Source organism: Stomoxys calcitrans, chromosome 2, assembly GCF_963082655.1.
Source record: "Stomoxys calcitrans chromosome 2, idStoCalc2.1, whole genome shotgun sequence".
Classification (NCBI taxonomy): domain Eukaryota; kingdom Metazoa; phylum Arthropoda; class Insecta; order Diptera; family Muscidae; genus Stomoxys; species Stomoxys calcitrans.
Genome location: NC_081553.1, coordinates 144843098 through 144863722, shown reverse-complemented (window position 1 = coordinate 144863722; position 20625 = coordinate 144843098). Strand labels below are relative to the sequence as shown.

Sequence of the window (20625 nt, the reverse complement as noted above, 5' to 3'; positions counted from 1 at the left end):
TGGTTTCCTTACGAAAATCGGGGGCTACAACAATAACAACCTTGTTCCAGATTTGGCGGTGTTTTGTTTAAATCCAATTACAAACTTATTACATTACAGTCTCATTCGTTTGGCCTTGGAATCAACTAATTATCACCGAATTTTATTTTTTACTTCCGAAAAAGGAAATGAATTTATTGAAATGTGCGGCAACAGTTTTCGTCCAGTTACATTCAATGTAGCTACATGTACAAAATCTAGTCGGCCTCAGCCCCTGACCGTAAAAGGAAGAAACAGCATAACTTGCCTCTCACATCTTTACGTTAAAAAATAAAATGGAATAGATTCAATAAATATATGCACACTGTCACAAAAAGTGGTTTTAACTAGGTTGCACTATGTTGTGTTAGGTTTACCTATAACATTTGCACAAACATTGTTCTATTCATTGCAAATGGTAATTATTGGACAAATGTTTAAATAAATAATAATGTCGTTTAAAATTCAGTTATTTTTATTAAATCATTTAAACTTTAGTAAAAAAAAATCAATAAAAAAGGTGATTTGATGCAGTTTGTTTACAGAATATAAATATTGGGAATTACTTGCAAATAATATATGGCATTTCTGAATGGATATTTACGTTTTTTAGATATGATACCTTTTTCGTTTTCCGATCAAGGAAAACAATAGATTTTCAAGAGATAGATTTTCAAATGCTCTATATGAATACCATTCATTTTCGATTTCGATGATACAACCACCAATAATCGTCACTGTTTTTTCCTCACTTCGTTTATATATATATATATATATATATATATATATATATATATATATATATATATATATATATATATATATATATATATATATATATATATATATATATATATATATATATATATATATATGTATATATATATATATATATACATATATAAGGAAAAAACAGTGACGATTATTGGTGGTTGTATCATCGAAATCGAAAATTAATGGTATTCATATAGAACATTTGAAAATCTATCTCTTGCAAATCTATTGTTTTCCTTGATCGGAAAACGAAAAAGGTATCATATCTAAAAAAACGTTAATATCCATTAAAAATTGTGATACAATTTTTACGTTGATATTTAGGGATTGGTTATCGCATCAGTTGCGGATATAGCGGTAATTGTTTCCGACCATCGTTTTGCATTCTTAATATCAAGCTACTAACACAATATGAGGAACAGATTAGAATCAAATATGGGTCAATTGAAATTTTAAGTAGTGAAACGTTTTTCTCAATAACGAAGTTTAAAATAAAATTATACTTAATACTTGCAGAATAATTGATTTGTTTTTCATGATAGTAATCGCAAACTTATTTTTAAAGAATGTTGTGCCGTTTTACATAATGAGGCGAATCCAACTTCAATCAAAATACGTTTTAATATTTTCAAATCCTAAACTCTTGCCGCAGTGCTCACAGGGTTCTTTTCCGAAAAGCGTAATATTCGTGTAAGCATAGTTGTAATGCAAGGTATCTGCTTTTGTTGGTGCATATCCGGTGTATCTGGAGTACATGACTCAAAATCAACTGCGACGCGTTGACAGACAAATGTCAATAGTGTTAATATGTCGTATCGCTTTCCATTGGTCGCTAGTTCGGCACAAAGAGATTGCATGAACCAAGAACCTCGAGTAGTATTACGCCACGAATAAAAACCAGGTATAGTTGAATAGGCTATTAAAAAGTCAGCATGCACTGGAATTTTGTAACTCATAGATGACTCACCATCAGTTTGAGTTACCACTCTCTTCAATGTCACTCCAGCGTCGAGGCGATCTCCTTGACAAGCTTGTATAAAAAATATTTTTGGCTTCCCCGCAAGAGTAGGACAATGCTGTGCAGTAAAGTAACTCCAAATGCTATCCAATTTATACTGTGTATCTTTTGCATATATATAGCCGAGTTCTCCATGCGACAAAATAGTGATTAATATGCAGTCGCTGTTGGTATGATCTTGATTTGCAGCCCATTCTACATGGCGTACAAGTTCCTTCAGGGTACAATCTTTATGTACTTGGACATCAAAATCGAGTTGTTTGAGACATTTGGCCAAATTGTCACAATCGACATTAGTACCAGACCGCGACTTCAACGTTTGCACAGTAAAATGTTCGTGGTTAAAAATCAAAGCTAGTCCACGGTTTTTATGGCGCATATTATACTCAACAGCATGGCGATCGGTTGGCATTCTAGCTGTGTAATTATTGGACGACACATTGAAACCTTTGTTAGCCAATTGTGCTATAGCACCGGACTGATTCGCATTATTGGTGTATCCACTGCTATAGTAGCCAGCAGCATTTGCATTAGAGCCGAAGGCATCGGGAAAATCCTCGGTGTTAGTAGAGCGGTCAATTGGACATTGAACTTCTGTTTGCTCCATGTTTTGTAGCAGAAATTACTTAGTCGTATATTGCACTTTTTACCTATTGCTTTGTTTAAAAACTGCTGTGTAGTGATGCCGCTTTATGTTAACTGTTGAGAGTCTGTTTTTCATTTGCGCCACAGTTCGTTAAAATATCTTCGTATCATTTGTTTTGTTGCTCTAGTGTAGAGTAGCCATATCATATAAATTGTCTACAGCAATAAGGGTTGTTCACACATATTAACAAATTATTAGGTAAAGTGACTAGCCCCAGGGTTCACTAAAGAAGGTTAGGTCCAAAGATTTTAGGAATTGTACAAGTTGGTCAAACTGCTTGGTTTTTAGTAAGTCGCAAAGATTGTGACATAATTACCAGGTAGTGTACCGTAAACAGCACAGTACAATTTTTTCGCGAACTGCACTATTTGTAAACGAGTTTTGGTTGAGTGTGTGTATTATAGTAAGGAAACATAACACACGAAACAACGAAAAATGTCGCGAAGAAAGAATGCAATTACAGAGTCACAAGCTGTGAAAAAATTTGTCAACGCCGACCATATGAAAAATCCGCAATTACTTTTTGGGCAACCCAATAGTTACATACACAAAATCGGAGTTGCACTAATGGCTGATTTTGACAGATAGATGCCACTACCTGTAAATGAATATATCTTGCCCCGTTCACTTCAGAAACCAAGATATATTCATTTACAGGTAGTGTCAGTTGCCTAACAACAAAATATTGAGTGCACTATCTGTCAAAATCAGTGATTAGTGCAACTATGATTTTGAGTTTGTTACTAATTCGCGCAATTTTTCGTTGTTTGTGTGCGTGGCTAGTACAGGAACCGTATGTAGTGGATGGTTCTGTGTGTGTGTTGTAGGATTGCTCATTTTGGAGCGTCTTCATGATAGGTGGAAAACTAGATGGACGAACAGTGACAATGGTTGGGTGGCTTACGAATTTATTCGTGACGCGACGTTCGTACGAGACCGCCCGGACTTTGGTTTAGGCCTAAGTCAAGGTGGATCTAGGAAGGTGATCTCATGAGAACAGCTGAAAACAGCCGGTCAGTTTGACGGTACTAAAATGTCAAATCTATATTTACATTCTCAGCAAGCAACCCCTTTTTCTCACTCTCTTTGTATGTATTTCCCTTTCTCTCATTGTATTGTTTACTTTTTTGCCAGTTTACTTTTTTTATGATAGTTTCGGTGTCATAAATTACAAAATAAAATAAAGAAATAAAAAATTAAGGTGAATGATTTAAAAATTACTTATATTTAAATAAAAAGAAAAAAATAAAGGACATGCGTAAATGTAAAATGTGTGGCAAGTCGGACAACCACGAAAATGGTCCGTTCTTCAGAGTTCCTGTGGATGATGCGCTGCGTCAAAGGTGGAATGAAGCAGCTTACAGGAACTTCGAAGTCGGTCAATTTGTATGTGGGGACCACTTTTTGCCCTCAAATATTTTGCGCTGCGCGAAGAAGGCCATGTTGACGAGCGATGCTGCTCCATATGCTGTAGAAGAGTAAGTATATTCATTAGAAATTTCGCATTGTGGGAATTCACTTCAATTATATTTAGCGTAAGTTTGCTTTCTGTTCATTATGCAATTGTTTTTATTACTTACGAGGTGTTCGAATTAATTGTCATTTTAATAGTTTTTGTTCCAATTCTTATGGCGATTTTTTCGAGCACTATTTGAAACAACAACAAAGACAAAGATAAACAGCCATACTCTCAGCATTATTATTCAAATTATCTTGGCTTCCTTCCATCTTTGTCGGACATACGGAAGTATCGGGCCCAATTTAACATCTCATAGCTTGTTACGCACACCACTTCATCTGCCGGAGGATTTGCCATCTGCGCAGGAGCTGGTTTTTGAATACTTTGCTTTGGTCACTGCGGTAGGTATTCAGAGCTATATTAACACCACAAATGTTGACCAGCAGACAAGACTGGTCACGCAGCAAAAAAAAAATTATCATCAAATCAACAACAAGCGCCAATTTACAGGAAGATTCTTTTATTGAGATAGTTTCATCTCTCTGGGGAGCTGCAATAGTCTCTTGAAGTTTAGACTTCGTGGGTAGTAAATCGTAGAAATACCACAAATTTCCATAGGTGCTGTTTGAGTTTATTGGGCTATTCTTATGCGTGGTCTACAGACCCTAACAAGCAACTGCTTCCGGAAATTGACTAATTCTGAAGTAGAACCATATTTGCCTTGTAAATAAATAATCAGGATTCACTAATAGAAGGTTAGGTCACATGCAAAAACACAAAGTGGATAGGCCCCATAAACATCATTAAGGATGTCAAATCTGACGATTGAAAATGTCATCATATAGGAGAAAACGTAAACAAAGAATGAATGTAAAAAGAGAACAAGTTGACATCCTCAATGCCAAGTACTGCCAAATATTAAAAAAAAGTATATCGGCTGATCGCTTGGCTTAACCTTATTCAGTGAATCCTGATAAATAATAAAATAGTTTAATTTCGTACAATAATCAAAAGTTTAGTCGTTTATTGTACATTTTTACGTTGATATTCTTTTATTCTTTCCCAAACTCACAAATGGCAATTTCTGCCCAAGCCAAAACAAATAATTAAAAAGCGCGCACACACACATACACTTAATATGACAGTTTTTTGACAACGATGTCATTTCAGAAATGACATTTAGATTACGAAATGGTCGATTGCACCATATGATTTGTGGTTGTTGTACAAGTGAGACCACCTTTAATTTGTTACACCATGGGCCTAAGTCTGGGTTTCATGCATCAGAGGAACTTGTCCGCGATTGATCTGTGTGACTGTAGGAGACCTGAGGATTGAAGTACTGACGGAATGCCCGTATATGCAGACATTAGAGATTTAAGCCCGATGGGGATTAGTGAGGCGGTGTGGGATTTCAGTAGGGCCCTTGAAGACGAGACGACTGTTGCAAGGCTGGTTACCTTTTCCCGGGAAGCATTTCTTAGGAGACGGACAAGACTTAGTAGAGGCACGAATACACGCTTGTTATCCATGACGAGGCGAGTGACATGGCCTGGCACCTGCCTTGCCCATGTTGATGCTGCGGCGTTTGCCCATTCGGTGTTCGGTCATCCGTAAGGATGGCCGCTTTGATTATTAAGTCCCATGTTGGAGCGTGTCCTATTTGTGTTTGTGTATATCGTTCTGATATATGTTGTATGCTGGTTTAAGGTTGGCTAGCTTTAGGTCGGCCAGGTGACTGTCCTGAACTGTTTGTGGTTCAACTGGTAGTAGTCTTTTAGGGCTACGATGTCTGACCGGAGGCTTCTGGTACCACGGGTGTCAGGACCCCCTGGAACTTCGGTTCCAGCCTGACAATGGTGAGGCTCAGTGAGGAGCAACGTGGTGGCTGTGGTTTATTTTACCAAAATCGCAGGTAGAGCGTAAGCTCGGGGTGGAGTTGCGTTTTCAACCGGGTGCCGTGACCCATAGATCGGAAGAAGTTTTAGATAGTGTTCCGTTCCTTACCAAGGAGGTGAACACGTCCAAATACGTGGGATCAAATTGGTACTGATGTGTAGGTTACCACATGTGGGGGCGTTGGTAGACACATTGTATTCACCCCTGGGCCTCGCAGGTTTGGGCCGCGATGGCAGGCATCTGCGTTAAACACGACATTCGTGTGGTACATTGATGTGTGTGCTTTCATGTGTATGTGTGTTGTTTACATGAAAACAAAATACTTGGAAAACGAAATACCCAGAGTTTCGAGAAATTGAAAAAAAATTAAAAATGCGTGGTCGTTTTACCGTTCTTCGTGGCAATAACAAATCACCATAACAATTTTCTCATGCGTATTTAATTGTTTCCATAATTGATTCGGCTTCTATTTCTTGATGTGGTGTCTCGTTTATGAAAGGAAGTGCTGGTATACGTTTTTCAACCAACATTGAATTTGGCTCTCATCATCATCATTAGGTGGGTGAACAAAACAATAACTATTAATTTCTTTGGGTCAGAAAAATTATTAAACTTTTTCTCTTCTTCTAACCTCGGCAGACATACTGCTGCCCAGCGGGCATTTGACATTAAGAGTTGTAAACAAACCAGGAGGGTTGCACAGAAAACGTGGGTGTTGGGCAAATGACCCTACCTTCTAAGTTCTTATACTATGTAACAGCTGTTCGCGCGAGACCACCGTTTTAAATCCACTTTTCGCGAGATTTTTCGTCGATTACTCTTTTTAGATGATAGATTTTAAAGTAAAACAACCTGCTGATTTCATTTAGAAGGAAATTCCCTCATTACACATGGTAAAATTTTATTTTATCATTGTTATTTATGTAGTGTTTCAAAAAAGTAACCGCAAAAAGTGGGGTTTCAACGATGAAAAACGAACATAAACCCGGTTTACACCATAACATAACTACCAAGTAGTGTACCGCAAACAGCCAAGTACAATTTTTTTTCTGGAAGTACACTATCTGTCAAAATCTCAAAAACGCTGCATGTTTACATTTTCATGTTTTTCTTTCAGCACGTTTTATCTTGCATTTGCCTCTTTGCATTTTATTTAAAGGAAAAACAATTCAAACTAAAAACAATTTCAACTAAGTATTACAGGCAAATGTTTGTAAGAAAAGTGTGTTGTTATATAATGTTGATATTATTTTTACTCTTTTCAGATTATTAGCGTCACAAATCAAAAGACAAAGTAATTTAGCCATCAATTGCCGCCACCCCGTTCATATCCTTCAAGAGGTAGTTGTTGTTGTAGCAGTGTAGGGTTTTATTATTCCGACTGGTAAGCACGTAAATAGAGGCGGTAGCCTTAGGCCGATTAAGGACTCCATCGGTACAATCTGGTACGTAGAACCGGTTAGCATGTCCGCATATGAAGCCGAATGCCTGGGATCAAATCCCGACGTGATTCAGAGGTGGTCATCTCCTTGTTTATGTTGGCTTCATTTGTTAGGTATCCCGTTTTTTTAAACTCCCCGCAATTGTCGCTAAACGGCACGCCGTTCGACTAGGTATAAAAAAGGAAGCCCATATCATTGAGCTAATATTTGATCCAATTTTTCTTGTTAATGAATTTAATTTTTGTCATTCTACCAGAACTAATCAGTTGGTTCTTCCGAGGGTAGATAATTTTTTGAGTAGTACTTTTTTTGTAAGGGTTGCACGTTTGTACAACTCCTTGCCTACGGATTTAAGGAATTTCAGTTTGTCAACAAGATCTTTATCAAATCGTCTTCGTCTACACTTTCAGCGCTTTTAATTTTTGTGTCAAATTGCCAACAACTTTAACGGAATGTTTTTATCGTGCTTATTACTTATTTTTTTCCATTTTGTTTAAATCTTTTTTTTTTTGTTAAGTGATATTTTTTAATTATTTTTTTTTCAAGCTCTTTTATTTATAATTCTTGATAATTTGTTTTCAAAGCCAAAAGTATTATTGTGATTTTTTTTTTGTATATTTTGGTTTAAGTATTACTATTTTTATTATGCTTTAATCATTTTTTTTAATTTATTACGTTGATCTTTTTTGAGTAGGATTTTTTTTAATCAGTTGCTGCTTATAATTTTTAGTAATTTGTTTTTTATTTGTTATTTAGTTTTATCTAGATTCAGAAAGTGTTAAATAGGTTAAATATTTTTTTCCATTTTCTAAGTTTTTGAGTTTTTTATTTTTAATTGAGTAGTTTTTTAACTTATGTTAGAAAAAGTACGTCTTATGCATAGTGTGATTATTTATAGGCCTGATGGCTTCGCATTGCATGAAATGAAATAAATAAATAAAATAAAGGACTGCACTCTTTGATATGAGATAAGTATCTCCTGTTCTTTAATGAAATGTTTATGTGAATTTTAGTAAGTTTTCTCCTTAGTAATGTTGGTAGCATTTGTAATGCGATACCTTTTCGTAGTTTACGTGGCTAAAGGTAAAACTTATCTACACAGATGTGTCACTCAGCGGCATGCTGTTCGGCAATAAGAAGTGGGTACCTAAGTCAAAACTTGAAACGCTCTTTGCTCTCCAGAGTAATTAAAGTAAAAATATTTGAAAATCTGGGCCACCGGAGCTCAGAGGTTAGCATGTCCGCCTTTGACGCTGAACGACCGGGTTCAAATACCGGCAGGAACATCAGAAAAAAGTTTCAGCGGTGGCTATCCCCTCCTAATGCTGGCAACATTTGTGAGGTACTTTGTCATGTGAAAACTTATCTCCAAAGAGGAGTCGCACTGTAGCACGCAGTTCGGACCCGGCTATAAAAAGGAGGTCCCTTATCATTGAGCTTAAACATGAATCGGACAGCACTCATTGATATGTGAGAAGTTTACCTCTGCTCCTTAGAGGAATGTTCATAGGCAAATTTGAACATTTTTGTTTATTTGAAAACCTGTTGAACGCGTTTTCTATATTCTTCTAAATTGTCAGTTTTTACTACCCACGTACTGTTTTGTTTGTATAATATTTCACAATAACAAGGAGACATAGTTTCTTTGGTGCACCACCAAATTCTGGTATAAAACCCTTATATACAAAATATTGACATTTTGTATATTCTTTATTTTTTCCAACATCCATGCGGTGTATGGTACGAATTTTACTACAAACTTCATGAGAACATAGGCACAATTATTTTTCTCATTTGTATGATATAAAGGGTGATTTTTTTGAGGTTAGGATTTTCATGCATTAGTATTTGACAGATCACGTGGGATTTCAGACATGGTGTCAAAGAGAAAGATGCTCAGTATGCTTTGACATTTCATCATGAATAGACTTACTAACGAGCAACGCTTGCAAATCATTGAATTTTATTACCAAAATCAGTGTTCGGTTCGAAATGTGTTCATTCACCGTTCAGCGATGAGGCTCATTTCTGGTTGAATGGCTACGTAAATAAGCAAAATTGCCGCATTTGGAGTGAAGAGCAACCAGAAGCCGTTCAAGAACTGCCCATGCATCCCGAAAAATGCACTGTTTGGTGTGGTTTGTACGCTGGTGGAATCATTGGACCGTATTTTTTCAAAGATGCTGTTGGACGCAACGTTACGGTGAATGAACACATTTCGAACCGAACACTGATTTTGGTAATAAAATTCAATGATTTGCAAGCGTTGCTCGTTAGTAAGTCTATTCATGATGAAATGTCGAAGCATACTGAGCATCTTTCTCTTTGACACCATGTCTGAAATCCCACGTGATCTGTCAAATACTAATGCATGAAAATCCTAACCTCAAAAAAATCACCCTTTACTTACTCTTACTATGGACTTGTTATACCCTCCACCGAAGGATAGGGGCATATCCATTTTGTCATTCCGTTTGCAACACATCGAAATATCCGTCTCCGATCCTATAAATATATTCCTGATCGGCGTAAAAATTTAAGACGATCTAGCAATGTCCTCCATCTGTCTGTTGAAATCACGCTACAGTCTTTAAAAATTGAGATATTGAGCTGAAACTTTGCACAGATTCTTTTTTTGTCCATAAGCAGGTTAAGTTCGAAGATGGGCTATATCGGACTATATCTTGATGTAGCCCCCATATGGACCGATCCGCCGATTTAGGGTCTTAGGCCCGTAAAAGCGAAATTTGAGACAGTGACTTAAGATAGGTCCATCGACATCTTTCTGCAAAATGGCACATACCGTTCCAGATTTGGATATATCATATATATCATAAAAAGTCCCATAAAAGGCCCGTAAAAGTCGCATTTATTGTCCGATTTCGCAAAAATTTGGGACAGTGAGTTGTGTTAGCGCCTTCGACATCCTTCTTCACCCTTCCAGATCGGTTCAAATTTGGATATAGCTGCCATATAGACCGATCTCTCGATTTAAAGTCTTAGCCCCATAAAAGGCAGTTTTAATATCCGATTTCGCTCAAATTTGACACAGTGACTAATGTTAGGCTTTTCGACAACCGTGTCGTATATCGTTTAGATTGGTCTATATTTGGATATGGCTACCAAAATGACCAATATTTTGTTCTGCAAAATTGAACAATGACTTGAACTTATTAGACCACTCAATATCCATGTCGAATTTGGTCCAAATCGGACCATATTTCGAAATAGTTGTAATGGGGTCATAAATTATGAATTTTTTACCGGATTCTGACGAAAGGTGTTATACAATATATATACCCGAGGTGGTGGGTATGCAAAGATCGGCCCGGCCGAACTTAGCGCCTTTAACTTGTTTATACATGCAACATCCATATCATACATGGTCTCCAAATCGTCTGAATAACTTTGCGGAATGCAATGCACAGTGGAGAACATATATAATTCGGATTCATAAGGACTCTACTGAATTATTATACATACATTTTATATAATGTCCCAAGTTTTAATGAATGTGAAAGCTTTAATTATTTCAGCAACGATGACTTACCGGTACGGGGGTCGAGATGCTCGAATCTTTCGCTACTCAGTCTAATTACTAATTTCAGATTACCATTTTAACCTTACCTAACTAACGCCTGTATTTTTTTTTTGTTTCTTTTGAAATACATCGAAATATGTATTAATTTCCGAACCTATAAAGAGACCAATTTTTTCAAAGTTGTAAAAATAAAATACTATTTATTGAATGTACTCCCTGTGACCAGAATAAGCGAGAAGACGTTGTTGAGCTAATTTGACGCACCACGTGTTCTCAACACAACAATTTCGTGACCGACAATGTCAAATACTTGGGAACGATCTTGAATAGGAATTTGAACTGGAAGTGCAGCATCGAGGAGGGAACTTAGAAGGCTCACAGATGTTGAGCACTATGTATAAGGTCCGTAAGCTCGAAATCGGGCCAACATCCGAGGATAGCCCACTGGAATTACATTTTGGTGAACTGCAATGGGAAAAACTGAGAACTTATTACGATAAGTTCATAGAAGACGTTGTTATATATATATATATATAGGGCTATACATATATATATATATGGAGTGCTATTTAATTTTAAAGCAACACACCGTCTTTGTGGGGATCACTTTTTGCCCTGTGACATAGACAACAACCAGATCTGTCGTTTGAGGGCAACCCTGCTCGACGGTAACCCTGTTGTTGCAAAATGCTGGTGCAACTGTCAGCAATGAAGTACAATGGCTGAAATATCCCAAGCCAATTTGCGACATATCTTCATTTTGTTTATTGTTTTTGTTTATTTTTAAGCCAATTTTTTGTATAAATAGGCCCTTCTGGCAAATACTTGTTCTTTTCTATTCGTGATACCAAAAAAACATGTAAGTCGTGCTTTGCATTTTTTGTTGTAATTTTTATTGAACTTGTTAAAGTTTTAAAGTGTTAAATGTAAATTTTAACTTGAATCTTTATTTATTAATAGTGAATAAACAACACATTAACGTAACCTCACACCTTAAACACACACACACACATCAAATGTACAACCCTTATATTTAAAATACAAAACACATATCAAGCAAAATAAATATATCCAGCAGTTTCATCATTTCAAACATAAAGCCATACTTCAGTTTTGTTATTTTGGAAGGCCAACTGGTGTGAGACGTTTATTCATCGGTTCACGAAGAAAAGAAAAGCAACAATTTTATTCAATGTTTAAAGTCATTTTGTGTTATATGTTTGGCGGCAAGTAAACAACGTTAAAAAAAGCCGTGGACGGACGGACATTTTGTGTTATTTTTAATGCAAAATTTATTTTGAAGAAGCCAGCCCTCAAATTTTTGCCAAATTTTGCATTAAAATCAAGCCAGCCTTTGTGTGAATTGTGTTACTTACCTTTGTGATCGAGATTCAGCCAAGTTTATGTCCAATTGTCAAGATCAGCCAAGAAGAACAAGCAGCAGAAGCACAAAAGGAACCCCGCCAGCCCGATATCAGCAATACGTCAGCGAAATGTCTGTCAACCACTCACCAAAGTCAGATACGCCAGCAAAAAGCCAACAAAGACAGCCACAGCTACAGCCAATGGACGGTACTACTCATGTCAATACGATTAATCCGCCTTCTCAATTACAGCACCAGAAAACTGCAGACAATTCACCAGCCGGGACATCAAAACCTGTAAATGAAGTCGGTGAGTTCATGAAGCAAATGAGAGTGCAAATGGAGCAGATGCAGCGGCAAATGCAGGTAATGCAAAGTGAGTACATTGCATCAACGAAGAAGATGCAAGCACAACTTGTTAATACTGCCAAACAAGTGGAAACGCAGTTAGCCAATCAAATGACGTCGACGTCCGCATTACCTACATCGACGCTGCCACAGCCGCCATCAAATATGCCAGAATCAATACTGCCAACATCTCAGCCATCACTGCCACCACCAAATCAGCCACAATATCAGCCGCCACAGAATCTTCTACAACAGCCGCCACAACTGTCGCCTCTACAACAGCAAGTTTATCAGCCAACGCCACAATATCCGCCGCCATCACGGTCTATAAATTCAGATATGTCTGTCCACAATTCGTATCCACAAAGTTTTATATCTGTTCCACACAAAAAAATTTATCCTCTTCCCACATTTTCAGGTCTTCCAGAAGAATGGCAAACCTTTTATGAAGCGTACGAAAGCACCACAGCCGAATTTGGATATAACAGCCTCCACAACATTATGCGCCTCAGAGATGCTATCAAGGGTCGAGCCAGAGAAACCGTCGAATCGCTGCTAGGTAATTCTGCCAACGTCGACACCATTATACGAACGCTGCTTGAAACCTTTGGTCGTCCGGAACAGCTGATTAGAAGCCAAATTGAAAAGGTTCGTGCCATTCCACCTTTAGCCAATGACAACCTGGAAGCCCTGGTAAACTTCGCCAACAAAATCTCGAACATGGCCACATTTGTCAAGAACGTGAAGGGAGATCACCATCTTTCCAACCCTTCATTGTTGAGCGAACTGGTCGCTAAACTTTCCACAAGCCGCCAAATGCAGTGGGCCGAAAAATGCCTCCAATTACAACAACCAGCCACCATAGTTGACTTTGCAGAATGGCTATCAGTACTGCGTCGCCTGGCCAATATCGTCCATGACACCTTGCCGTCAACTTCGACCAATGCCGCATCAAACCGCCGCCATTTTGCTGCTACTGCACCGCCACCAAACCGAAAATACGTCAACGTCACTGTCAGCCAATGTCCAGTATGTAAGGGGTGAGTGCACTAACATAAAACACTGTACAGAATTTTTAAACATGTCCATCGACAAAAGATGGAACACTATAAAAGGGCTCAAGATTTGTTTTTGTTGTTTAAAACGTGGACATCAAGTTAAATTTTGCCACACAAAACGCCGTTGTGGCGTTAATGATTGCCCAAAGCCACACAACAATTTATTGCACAGTACACTTTCACAATCACAACCGGAGCCAGCGACCGAGCCAACTCATTTGTCCACGACGGGTGGGACACAAAATAACCGCACGGTCACGTCCGAAGCACAACGACCACAAACCGAAAGACGAAATTGCCATGCAGCTCATTCTCCCGATAATGTGATTTTCCAGATTTTACCCATAACTTTGTATGGGCAGCACAAAACAATAAGCACTTACGCCTTTATTGACGACGGCGCCAACGTTTCTATGCTGGATCTGGAAATAGCACGAGAACTTGAACTCCATGGAGAACCTGAGCACTTGGAGCTGCAATGGCTTAATACTCACCGCGTAACACAGAAAACGGAAAAAATTCGCGTGACCATCAGTGGAGTTGGCCAATTTAATAGAAAATACTTACTTTCCAATGTTTACGTTTCATCGGATATGTCATTGCCAGTACAGAGTTGCCACATAGCTCATTTTATGAAATCCCAAAAAAGTGACAAAATCGCCAATTTAAATATGCGGGATTATTCTAATGTTCAACCAAAAATGATTTTAAGCTTAACCCATTCCTTCCTAAAAGTTCCCATTGAGACGCCTACACTTTTATCCGAATTTGGACCCATTGTGTCAACCACCAGATTAGGCGCTGTTATATATGGACCAATTCCTGGTGAAGAACCAACAAACATAAAGAGGGCTTTACACGTAAGGAAGTGTGTGTACCAAAATGATGTTTTGAAGGAGTTGAGCGATATGATGCGTGGTTATTTTGATGTGGAGACCCTTGGAACCAAAATACCCGTGAAACCTATAAAATCCAAAGAAGACGAGAGAGCAATGGGCATATTGGAAACAAACACAAAGCAAGTAAATGGCCGATATGAATGTTCGTTGTTGTGGAGAGAAGATGTGAGACCGATCCCTGACTCATACAACATGGCTTTGAATCGTTTGTACTCTGTGGAACGTAAGATGGCAAAAGACAGTGAGTATAAAATGGAATATTGCGATAAAATAGCAGATTATGTTAAAAAAGGATATTGCCGTAAATTATCGGATGAAGAAAAATCTATAATGCGCGAACGGACCTTTTATTTGCCCCATTTTGGTGTACTAAATCCAAATAAAAAAGGAATTCGGCTGGTTTTTGATGCGGCGGCCGAGGTTATGAACTTCTCATTAAACAAAGCCTTACTTCCTGGTCCTGACATTAATAACTCATTAATTTCAATTCTTTTTAAATTTAGAGAATCCCCCATTGCTGTATGTGGTGACATACAAGAGATGTTTCACCAGATCGCCATTGCCAGGAAAGACCAAGATAGCCAAAGATTTCTGTGTAGAGATGGCAATCCTGATCAGCCTGTGGACACTTATGTTATGGAAAGGCTTATTTTTGGAGCCACCTGTTCACCAACCATTGCCCAATATGTCAAGAATAAAAATGCGACAAAATACATCGAAAAGTCACCAAGAGCCGTCCATGGTATCATCGAACGTCATTATGTGGATGATTATGTCGATTGTTTCGAAACTGAAGATGAAGCCCTTAATATTGTTCGCGAAGTGGTAAGGATCCATAAATCCGGTGGTTTCCATCTTCGCAACATAATATCCAACAGTGAACGAGTGGCAATACTATGTGGTAATAATCCTGGCAATGGCGAGAACAGTGGCAACTTTCTTTTTGGTGACAGCATAGAACGGGTACTCGGTATTCATTGGGCACCAAAGACAGATGATTTTTGTTTTCATTTGCGTTTGGCCAAAGTGGACAAAAATATATTAAATTTTACAAAGGTGCCAACAAAAAGGGAGATGCTCGGCCTAAATATGTCCGTATACGACCCATACGGATTCCTGTGCGACTTTATGGTGACGTCAAAGGTGCTAATGCAGAAGGTCTGGAAATGTGGGGTAAGTTGGGACGAGCAATTGCCGTCAGAAATTTATAGCCAGTGGAAGTACTGGTTGGAGCAGTTATCGAGATTGGTGGAATTTAAGATTCCAAGATGTTACGCCGGTGGTTTTAGCAGCAGCAATGTTGATCTACATGTCTTTGTGGATGCAAGCGAAGAGGCTATGGCAGTTGTGGCATATTGGAGAGTGGTAAGTGTCAGTGGTGTTAAAGTGATGTTTGTAATGGGCAAAACAAGCTGTGCCCCGACACGGTATCACACAATACCAAAACTGGAATTGCAAGCTGCTGTAATGGGCGTTCGAATGAAAGAGGCCATATTAAAAAACCATTTGTGCTGTGTTAATAATGTTTTCTTTTGGTCAGATTCTTTTACGGTGATACAGTGGATTCGGTCAGATCACCGAAGATACAAGCAATATGTGGCAAATCGTGTGGCTGAGATATTGGACGGCAGCAGCATTGAACAATGGAGGTGGTGCCCTGGTAACGAGAACACTGCAGACGAAGGAACTCGCTCAAAACTGTTCAAGCCATATGAACCCGAAGGACGTTGGAAAAATGGACCAACGTTTTTGCTGAAGGCGGAATCGTATTGGCCGAGTGAGGTGCACAATCAAATGAAAAAGGATGAAAGTGGCTCAGAACTGCGATCCAAGCACAGAGTTCTGGTGGCTCAGAAGGTATGTTAGTGCATTCCAAATATTGATAATTTTTCCAATTACAGAAGGCTGAAACGGGCTATGGCATGGGTGTTCCGGTATGTGCAAAACATGAGGCGTAAAATCAAAGGTGAGGCGTTGTTCTTGTGTGATCTGTCCCTGGAAGAAGAAGAGAATGCCGTGTCTTATCTGTGCCGTCATGTGCAACGTCAACAATACGAAGACGAACTTGAGGACCTGAAAAAACAACACTCAGTGAGCCAAAGCAGCCAATTATTGTCGCTGAATCCCTTTGTTGGCCAAGATGGCTTAATTCGTGCGTCTGGGAGAATCCAAAATGCTGCCTTTTTGAATCTGGAAGCCAGGCAGCCCATAATTTTGCCGAAAAATCATCGGTTCACCAGGTTATTGGTGGAATTCTACCACAGAAAGTTCCTGCACATCAACACTGCCACTGCTATGAGCGAAATACGTCAAAAGTACTGGGTGCCATCACTGCGTCAACTATTAAATAGCATCCAGAGCCACTGTTCCGCCTGCAAACTTCGTCGAGCCAGGCCACGTCAACCCCAGATGTCTGCCTTACCGATGGAGAGGGTGACCCCATACGTTCGAGCCTTCACATACACAGGACTTGATTATTTTGGCCCAGTAAGTGTTGGAATCCGCCGTCAACGTGAGAAAAGGTGGGTTGCTCTTTTTACCTGCTTTACAACCCGTGCCATCCACCTGGAGATTGCCACAGACCTGTCCAGCGATGCTTGCCTGATGTGTATCCGCAACTTCATTAATAGAAGAGGTGTCCCTGTATCCATAAGAAGCGACAACGGGACCAATTTTGTTGGCATAGCAAAGGAATTACAAGGTATTGATATGTTTTTGGATACTAATAGTCTCTCTTCAGATTTGACGGCATTGGGCATCAAATGGATATTCAACACTCCGTTGAATCCAAGTGAAGGCGGCGTATGGGAACGGCTTGTGCAGTCCGTGAAGAAGGCATTGTACATCATGTTGAAAGAGCAGGCTCCAAAGCTCGAAACGCTCCAATCGTTTCTAATCGAAGCAGAGAACATCATCAATTCGAGACCCTTGACTCATCTACCTGTGACTCCCGAAGACCCGGAACCATTGACCCCGAATCATTTTCTGCTTGGGTGCACTAATTCAACCCAAACTCCGGCACCATATGAGCCCAGATTGATGTGTCTTCGAAAGCAGTGGCGTGTGGTGCAGAACTTAAAGAACGGCATGTGGCATCAATGGCTGCGTGAATATCTTCCTGAGCTGACGAGAAGGACGAAATGGTGTTTGCCATCACAACCGTTGGACGTGGGCTGCCTTGTTTTTATTTGTGACCCAGATCTTCCAAGAAGCCAATGGAAAAGAGGGCGTGTCATCGAGCTCCATCGCGGCAAAGATGGTGTAGCACGTTCAGCCGAAGTGCGCACAGATGTGGGTGTCTACCGCCGTCCTGTTTCCAAGTTGGCCATACTAGACGTTGAAGACTCTGCTGGTGAAGGTGAAGCCTCCCCCTCTGGGTCAGTTCACGGGGGTGGGGATGTCGTTTGAAGGCAACCCTGCTCGACGGTAACCCTGTTGTTGCAAAATGCTGGTGCAACTGTCAGCAATGAAGTACAATGGCTGAAATATCCCAAGCCAATTTGCGACATATCTTCATTTTGTTTATTGTTTTTGTTTATTTTTAAGCCAATTTTTTGTATAAATAGGCCCTTCTGGCAAATACTTGTTCTTTTCTATTCGTGATACCAAAAAAACATGTAAGTCGTGCTTTGCATTTTTTGTTGTAATTTTTATTGAACTTGTTAAAGTTTTAAAGTGTTAAATGTAAATTTTAACTTGAATCTTTATTTATTAATAGTGAATAAACAACACATTAACGTAACCTCACACCTTAAACACACACACACACATCAAATGTACAACCCTTATATTTAAAATACAAAACACATATCAAGCAAAATAAATATATCCAGCAGTTTCATCATTTCAAACATAAAGCCATACTTCAGTTTTGTTATTTTGGAAGGCCAACTGGTGTGAGACGTTTATTCATCGGTTCACGAAGAAAAGAAAAGCAACAAGATCCGTCCACAATTGTTGCCCAATGCTGAGCTATTTGTTGCTATCGCACTAGAAGAGTAAATGTACAAAGTAAGTACGACAACCGCAAAAGAGAAAAAAGTTCCGAATTAGTTTAATATATTGTTTTAGAAGAGACGACCTTAATCCAATTTTGGCGCGGATGTCTTCGAAGGAATGGAATCTTCCATTTGGTTTGTAAATTAATATTTCAATATACATAGAAACTTTAAAAAAATTTAATTATTTTTCTAGATGAAATGAGATGAAACAATGCCTTTCAAGTCAGCATTTTAATGTTTATAGTTTTATTGTAATAGTTATTACAATATAAATGCAAAATGTTGTATACCTTTTTATTGTAAATTTACTAATTCAGTTGTTTCTAAACATATAACTAACACTTTCCGCGCTTTTTAATGATTTCCAATCAGTTGTTTTATCAATTTTGCCTGAAAAAGAAAAAAAAGAGACAAATAGTTAATTAATGTAACATTGGTGGATATTTTTAAATTATATCTTTAAGATAAAATAAAAAAAAAGTAGTACATGAAATGTTTAGATTAGTGGTTTTTAACAGTAAAGGCTGGTACTACGTTTTTTTGGGGAAATTTCCCTAAATCGTTCTTTCGATGGTTTGATAAGGTTACCACATATGATTTTTTTGGGTTTCTTTGGCCAAAATACTGCCATTTACATATAAAAATGAATATAGCACCAATCAATTTATAGGCTGCTTACGCACATGTTTACAAACAAATGTGAGTGTGTTGACCATGCTCAAATTCCTATATGTTGTTGCATTTTTATTTCAACCAAACCCCACCCCTTCGAAGTTAATACAATATATGTTGTTGCAATAGCAAGACCAAAAGCACAATTCTTTATTTCACAATCGTTATTACTTCGTACAGATTTATTGCAAAAGCTTGTTATGAATTAAACAATTATTTTTTATTTATTTAAGAATTATATTTATTTATATTTTTATACAAATAGAGTCTTATTTATGCAACCATTTCAGCGCGAACACCGAATGTACCAACTTTAATAAATAAAAACGAATAAAGAAACGCAAATGTTGGGCGATTATGGACACTGTTGTTAAGTTAGTTAAAAACGTAAAATAGCCTTACAAATAGGAGCGTCTTTAAATTTAAATCCAAAAATAGGAAACAATCAGCGATCGAATATTTGAAACAGATGGATGTGTCCGTTAGTAAATAGGAAAGAAATTTAATGTATTAATAGTTTTTTATTAAAGTTTTGGTTCTTTGGCTCGTTTTCATTGCTTAAATCCTGTAGGATTCCATTGATTAGGCTGTCTAATGTTCAAGCTATTGGGTTGTTTATAATTTATTACATAACTTTTCTCTACAGCTCCCATTAGTCGAATATACGAATATAAAAAATGCAGAGACGCAAACTGAGTGTGTTCAAAATTATTTCTGGCCTAATAATGAAAATGTGAATTTTAATCCTCCAATATGATTTATGCATTTTTAAATGCGCTCATACCACTTGTCTCCCAAGAATAAATTTCGTAAGATTTTGCCTGTTGAAAATTTTAAAATTTCGAGTGGTAAAGTCAGATTGGACCCGGCAACACTTAGTGTTGCCTAAGCCACAAACTTACATAGCAGCTCTCGTATTATATTTATTTATACAGATATAAATTTTTTCAGCTGAATGAAATTTCCTGGAATAATAACAGTGATCTTTTCTTTCTCATCAAAGCAATGGGTTGCGTTTATATACTTAGGTATCCCTGCTTGGAATTACAGCATATTTCAAAAGCACACCCTGCCACATACATATGCATTGAGTTCGACCCAACTGGAAAATATTTCGCAACAGTTTCGGTAAGTTTGATTTCGGTTCGGTAAATTTTCTGTCCTGGCAAACATTAAATAAATGATTTTTTTAATTGGCTTTGAATACACAGACACAATGTAAATAATATCATAACCTCGAAAATCTTGATTCTATGCTTTTATTTCTTTATCAATTTGGGGTTTGCTGATCATGTTTCCTCTTCTCGTTACAGTCACAGCTATACGTTTTGTATGAACATGCGGCTGGGTACGCTTTGTTCTTGGTAAAGGAGTTTGAGGAGATGCCCATGTTTTTGCTTCAAGTGGAATCGTCTATAACCAATTCGATTGTTAAATTGGATGGATTTGCTCCCTTTAAAACCGCCATATCAGCTTCGGAAAACAT

General features: G+C 38.1%; 2 protein-coding genes and 1 long non-coding RNA gene across 3 annotated transcripts; 1 reads left to right on the top strand and 2 right to left on the bottom strand.

The window, feature by feature from the left end:
• Positions 1 to 916: 916 nt before the first annotated feature.
• LOC106093599 (caspase) lies at positions 917 to 2584 on the bottom strand. The gene has a single exon (XM_013260685.2). It carries the CDS (start codon positions 2415 to 2417, stop codon positions 1428 to 1430), a length of 990 nt encoding a protein of 329 aa, XP_013116139.1. The 5' UTR covers positions 2418 to 2584; the 3' UTR covers positions 917 to 1427.
• Positions 2585 to 11724: 9140 nt separating this feature from the next.
• LOC131994770 (uncharacterized) lies at positions 11725 to 12264 on the bottom strand. Its single transcript, XR_009396875.1, has 2 exons — positions 12174 to 12264; positions 11725 to 11930 (listed from the first exon to the last, which is right to left on the bottom strand). It is a non-coding gene; the product is annotated as an uncharacterized LOC131994770 (long non-coding RNA).
• Positions 12265 to 13425: 1161 nt separating this feature from the next.
• LOC131994769 (uncharacterized) lies at positions 13426 to 18323 on the top strand. Its single transcript, XM_059361647.1, has 2 exons — positions 13426 to 16311; positions 16368 to 18323. The coding sequence occupies exons 1-2, from the start codon at positions 13426 to 13428 to the stop codon at positions 16422 to 16424; spliced, it is 2943 nt and encodes a 980-aa protein (XP_059217630.1). The 3' UTR covers positions 16425 to 18323.
• Positions 18324 to 20625: the final 2302 nt, after the last annotated feature.